Source organism: Larus michahellis, chromosome 1 (genome assembly GCF_964199755.1).
Source record: "Larus michahellis chromosome 1, bLarMic1.1, whole genome shotgun sequence".
NCBI classification, from domain to species: Eukaryota; Metazoa; Chordata; class Aves; order Charadriiformes; family Laridae; genus Larus; species Larus michahellis.
The window spans coordinates 83,250,938-83,257,272 of record NC_133896.1 but is presented as its reverse complement, the minus strand read 5'-3'; the positions used below and the strand labels follow the sequence as shown (position 1 = coordinate 83,257,272).

The following is a 6,335-nucleotide window of genomic DNA, read 5'->3' as shown; positions in this document are numbered from 1 at the left end:
AAGAATTTCCTCCTGATATCGAAACTACATCTACCCTCTTCCAGTTTGAAGCCATTAGCCCTCATTCTATCACTACATGCCCTTGTAAAAAGTCCCTCCACAGCTTTCTTGCAGGCCCCCTTCAGGCACTGTAAAGTATAAGGTCCCCCTGGGGCCTTCTCTTCTCCAGGCTGAACAACCCCAACTCTCTCAGCCTGTCCCCATAGCAGAGGTGCTCCAGCCCTCTATCATCTTCGTGGCCCTCCTCTGGACCCGCTCCAACAGGTCCATGTCCTCCTTATGTTGGGGGCCACACAGCTGGACGCAGTACTGCAGGTGGGGTCTCACCAGAGCAGAATAGAGGGGCAGAATCATCTCCCTCGACCTGCTGGCCATGCTTCTTTTGATACTGCGAGCCATCCCCATTTTCCTCCTCTTCAGCGCCACCTTCGCTTCTGATTTGGCTTTGTCGGGGGGTGCACGCGGGCCCCCGGCCTGAGCCCTAGCAGCAGCAGCAGCACCCCATATCTTCTCCCGGCGCCGCCGGCGGGGGGTTTCCGGTTGCCGGCCCCCGCCGCCCCCTGCGTGCGGCGAAGCGGAGGCCCACGACGGCCGCCACGTGGGTGCGAGACCGGCCATCGCCGCCCGCCCGCCCCGGGCCTCGCTGCCCGCTTGGCTCTTCCCTACCCCGCTCCCCGATGGCTCTAGCGGGCTCTGCCCGGGCCCCCACCCGCCCCTTACCACCACCACCACCGCCGCCGTCCGCCGGGCCGCCGCCGGGACCAGGATCCTCCTCCTCCGCGCCGCGCTGTGCTGCGCCTCGGGCGCCTCCCGTGGCTGAAAAGAAGAGGCAGCGAGGGGGCTTCCGCCCCGCGGCGGCGATGGAGGAGCCAGGCGGCAGCGAGGTCTCGTTCTCCCCGTCCTGGCGCCGGGATGCCCTGCGGCGGCTCCGGCGGCTCCGGCGGCGGATCTCCTCCGACCCGCTGCTGGCCCGGCTGTTGCCCGGGGACGGGTCGCCCACGCCCCGCCGGTCGGTGGTTGTGGTGAGGGGGCCGATGCCGAAGGGGAAGCCGGCGAGGGACTGGAGACGCCAAGTGTGGCCGGGTGAGACAGACGGGCGGGCCGGGACGGTACCTGCGGCGAAGTCCCAGCCGTGCCCGGGAGGAGAGGGGTGAGGTGGGGTGGGCAGGGGACCGCCCTTCCCCCCGAGGGCGGTACCATGGGCATTTAGCGCTCGGGGAACTGTATTCTGCGAGGATATTTCTGTGGGATTGCGCAATTTAATACACTTGAAAATGCGGTCGAGTTTTAGAGGTACCGACGCGCTGCAGTACCCAGTCGTTTCCGGGGTAGTTGCAAGGGTTTGGAACATCTTAATGAAGTAAATGTATCTGCATGGGGTTTTTTTTTGACCTGAGTTTTCAGTTCCTTACACATGCTGTTATTCCTTGACATGCGTTAATATTTCTTTCTCTCCTTAGATATGTTTTCTCACTTCTCTTTCTGGAAAAGAATTGTGGGAATTCTCATCGCTGTTGCTGTGATTTTACTCTTAACATGGATTACTCTATGTAAGCACACCTATTTAAAAAAAAAATTAGCTCTGGAAAGAGAAATTCTCCCTTTAGTTACATTGTGTCTTCATTGCTGAGGGGTGAGAGGTATTTTCACTGGCTTTCAGCTCTCACACACCCTGTCATGGCAGCAGAAAGATTAGAATCCCACAAAGGAAAATGAAACTAAATTGTGTTACGAGCTGGTCCTTAGTTTAATTTTTTAAACTGTTTGCAGGACTTCCTTGTACTGCAGCATAGCAAAATGCTGAGGAGTGGCAAAGCGTAAGCGGAGTTAGGGAGGCAGTACTGACTTTTTAATTTGATGGTTCTGGCCTAGAGAGTTATGACTGAGTACATTGAACCAGAACCTGTTTCAGGTCAAATTTTAGCTGCTTCACAGTAGATAACTAGTGTCTATATCTGCACTCTTTGTCAGAGACAGCCTTCTGCCCTGATGTTCTCGCCCGTGGTGTCCCTGGTGCAGTTGTAGCTTTGCACTTTGCACCTGCTGGAGTCTGTCTGCTGGCACGTGCCCAGCATGTGAGCATATAATCAGAGATTACTGGACACGCTGTAGCCGGTATAACTAGAAAAACTAAGACTGAGCAGAATCCTTCAGTTGTATTGTGTTCACCCATCTCCTGATTAATTCAGTGCAAGTTGCAGATATTTTTAAGGTAGAAGAAGAAGGTCCAGAATGTGTAAATGTGTATATGGTTGTATTTTAAATAGGTAATGATGAGTAAGTAACACTCTCTTCATTTCTTCATTTGAACAAAAGATCCACCTAAGTTACCACAGCTGGAGCCGTGCCCTGATGACTGGCTGTACTACAGGAAGAAGTGTTACTATCATTCAGACAGCAGATCCCCGGCAGATTGGAATTCCAGTCAGGAGGCCTGCTCTAACTACGGAGCTTCCCTTGCAGTGATTGGCAACCACCAAGAGCTGGTAAGATGTCCAGCGCCTTGAATTCAGTGTTATATCTGCTGCCCTAACAGTTTCTGTAACTCCCTCACTTGTTCCCTTGTATAGCTTGAAACCCAGCATACTGTGTGGCGGACTTGTTAGCTGCGAGTCATAGAATCATAGAATTGTTAGGGTTGGAAGGGACCTTAAAGATCATCAAGTTACAACCCTCCTGCCATGGGCAGGGACACCTCCCACTAGATCAGGTTGCTCAGAGCCCTGAGTCGGTACAACCTGCAGAGTTCATAGAATCATAGAATGTATTGAGTTGGAAGGGACCTTTAAAGCTCATCTAGTCCAACCCCCCTGCAATAAGCAGGATCTTCTTCAACTAGATCAGGTTGCTCAGAGCCTCATCAAGCCTGGCCTTGAATGTCTCCAGGGATGGGGCCTCCACCACCTCTCTGGGCAACCTGTTCCAGTGCCTCACCACCCACATTGTAAAGAACTTCCTATTCTTCAGTTCTTCAGTGCGACGTGGTCTGCTCACCAAAATCCGCTGTAGAAATTCTATTATTACCTTAGAGGGTATTGCAGAAATTAAAAGTATAGATTAAAAGTAAAGCCTGAAAGAATACGACCATGGAGTTGTGAATCCCAATTACTAATAAAGAAGGTGTGTTGGGGTTTTTTTTGAACTGGCAATTTATATGTGCATTTTAAGTTAGGCAATTTATCCTGTCCTCTCCCCTCACACCCTCTTGATGTTCATTTCCTCCCCAGGGTACCCAAAATACAGTAAACAGCAATTCCCACACTAAATATAACCTCTAAACTAATTTTGAGTTTACAGACCACTAGTGCATATCTATATGTTTTGTCTTCTTGATACAGTTTAAGGACATGGTTCTTTTAAAGGGTGCTTTCTTTACAAATGGTTTAGTGGCCAACTGAGGAACAGAAATGTGTTGTTAGTTCTGTGCAAAATAGCCAATTTCTTTGTTTTCACAAAAGGCGAAGACCAGCTGTGGTTATGTGATGCTGAGACTCATGGTATTGAAAATACCTGGTTCATGCAGTAGTTCCTACCTGTGTGTTTTGTTGTTTTCAAACCATTTTTTTTTTTTGCTTTGCTCTTTAAATCTCCTGTAGTGTCCTACCGATTCAGAGTGTTCTGTATGGCTGAGAAAAACAAAAGAAAATTGCACTACAGCAAATGTGTTTTCAGAGATGATTATAGGATCATAAGGAAATAATTGAGAAAGTCTTTATGTTATTCATCCTGCAGATGGTAAACTACATGTGTGCCCTCGAATGTCCTGGAGTTTGAGTTTAGGTAGGCCCAGCTGGCTTTACAGTCAGGAATATGAGGAACAGGAAACAGAACAGACTCACGCGCTTATGATACTATTAGCGTCAAGAGTAAAAGTGTGAAAATTGGGGGATTTTAAATATGTGATTTAAATTTGATAGAGGCGCAACGTAAGTGACATCCAAGGAATTATGGTGATGTAAGGCAATCAAGGCAACCTGTGCTGAGTCAGGCACTGTCCCCCCGCTAAATACATGTCCTTGTACTGAAATGTCATTTTCCTGGTGATACAGTGAAACCATTGTACTAGTGTGTGATGTGATATGGTGTATCTAATGACATACGTGGATGTTTTTAATTATGGGGTGGGACAGGGTATAGGTGAATGGTCAGTAACACTCTGCATGACTACCAACTAAATAGCTGGGACCTCACTGACTATTAGTAATGGATCTAGGGCTTCCTTTAGTATTTCATCTAACCAATTCAGCAGTAAAACATCAGTGACCTGTGGAAAAAAAAAAAGTCCACCATTGTATATTCTGTGACACAGTTTATATCTGCGCAGTTTTTATACAAAAAGCTATATAATCATCATCATAAAAAAATCTAACAGCCATTTGTCATTTTATTCTGTGTTTTGTCTAGAACTTTATAATGTATCGAATACGAATAACAGACTTCTGGATTGGGCTGCGCAGGAAAGGAAACAAATTCTTCTGGGTGAATGGAGAGTCATTTGACACGAACTTGTGAGTTTTCTTTCAAATACATTATGCGGGAGGAGACTCAGTAGCTTTTTCGTCCAAGTAGAAAAGTTATTCTGTGTTACCTATTCCACTGTAGATAAACTGGTGTATCTTAGCAAATGAGGGCTGTCAAATGGCTGTAAAAACATTAATACTATGCTAATAAAACTAGTTATGTCCCCAGAGAAGTACGGAAGGGGCATCATTGCCTGCTTTTTCATGTGGTTACATAGCAGCTGTTGGGTTATGCCTAGAGTAACTTGTTTCTGTACAATCCCACTATACGAGATGGATAACATTTGTCCTATTAGGAAGAATTACGGATGTTAGACATTATAATTTGTTTGAATTAGCTTGCCCTGTTGGCCTTGCAGGGTTCAACACTCAGCTAGTGTAGACAGGGCTTCCTAAGACCAAATGAGACGCTCAGGACCATGTTGGAAGGCCACTGGGCTGGGGGATTGTGCCTCAGAAAGCATCGTTTTTAGCCACATCCTGGAGACGGGCTTTCGTTGCAGCCACATCCTGTGTATTCTGCAAAGACTCAGCAAAATTGGTGGGAAGAGGTGGTAGGGCTCCATTCTGTACTGGAGGAGTACTGCTGCCATGGGTCCTGCTGGGACCCACTCTCTCCTTCTCTGAAGAATTGTGCCTTCTATGCTCACAACACGTTGTAGACTGCGAAGTACAAGTACACGTGGTACCTCTCTGTGGGGATCAAGGCAGCTTGTTTTAATAGTAGGTGCATCAGAGTATTGCCGTGTGTTTCACATGCATGTGAACTCTGATCCTTTCAATGAGAAGCAGGGGTCATTTAAAATCATTCTCTAGTTTGTTCTCTGCAGTCTTTAAGACCCAATTTTACAAAGATTAAGAAATAGGTGTTATAATATTTAGACCAAAATTCTGCTCTGACTTTTATTTTTCTCTTGGCTTTTTAGATTTCATGTCAATATAACAAATGACGGAGACTGTGTCCATATAGATTCAGCCTTCATCTCTACCAGAAAGTGCTCCTCACGCAGGAACTGGCTTTGCACCATTGGTCAGTTTAATCCCAAGACAAGCTCTTACTAGGGAAGAGCTGGCTGTGCAGATACAGACTTCCTCCATGAGAAGCTGGAATTTGGAATACTGAAAGTCATTGTTGTAGGAGGTCCACAGTGGCAAGATGTGCTGTGACGAGGATCATATCCAAACTTCTCCAAGCGAAGCGATACGGGGAGTAATAGTGACTCCACGAGAAAGAGGTAATTGGTTAAGAAGTGGCAGTACCGAGAGAGGAAACAATGATACAACGGCAGTTGCAAAGAACAGAAGTTGCTTCTTGGTAATACAGTTTCATTGTGGAAACTGCTGAAGGACATGGCAATGAATACTTTTCTCGAGAACTCTTCATGATTGCAAAACATAATTTTTTAAGGCAGCTAAAAACATTGTTACATGGATGTGAAGGTCTTAGTGAAAATGCAATTTTTACAATGGTGTGTTTTTTCCTCTTCTCTATGGAACTCACTAATTCTTTGTCTAAGAACTTTCAGTTTGTCTTTGTGGTAAGTGGATGAGATTTCATAAGGTGTTTTGACTTCCTTCCTCTTCTTTTTCCATGGGGTTTTCAAATGTGATTGGTGTGTAATGTCCAAGGAAATAAACGTGAGCTTTGTAAACCAGGAAGGCAGATAATGACTAGGTCTTCTGGTGAATGGCACTGCTGTTATGGGGCATACAGAGTGGGACAGATTACAGATGTTCTTCTCTATCCCTCTGGACTGATCTAGAAACATGACTGCTGCTACCCCAAACTTCCCTGAATATGTGGCAGCAATAGGA

General features: G+C 46.6%; 1 protein-coding gene across 2 annotated transcripts; it reads left to right on the top strand.

Moving 5' to 3' along the window:
- The first annotated feature begins 346 nt into the window (after positions 1-346).
- LOC141743966 (killer cell lectin-like receptor subfamily B member 1B allele B) lies at positions 347-5,992 on the top strand. 2 transcript variants are annotated; one of them, XM_074589085.1, is made up of 5 exons: positions 350-1,083; positions 1,461-1,550; positions 2,317-2,486; positions 4,405-4,508; positions 5,447-5,992. In XM_074589085.1, exons 1-5 carry the CDS (start codon positions 678-680, stop codon positions 5,580-5,582), a joined length of 906 nt encoding a protein of 301 aa, XP_074445186.1. In that variant the 5' UTR covers positions 350-677; the 3' UTR covers positions 5,583-5,992. The 2 variants fall into 2 exon arrangements, with proteins under 2 accessions (XP_074445190.1, XP_074445186.1); XM_074589089.1 differs by lacking the exon at positions 1,461-1,550 and having other exon boundaries at positions 347-1,083.
- Positions 5,993-6,335: the final 343 nt, after the last annotated feature.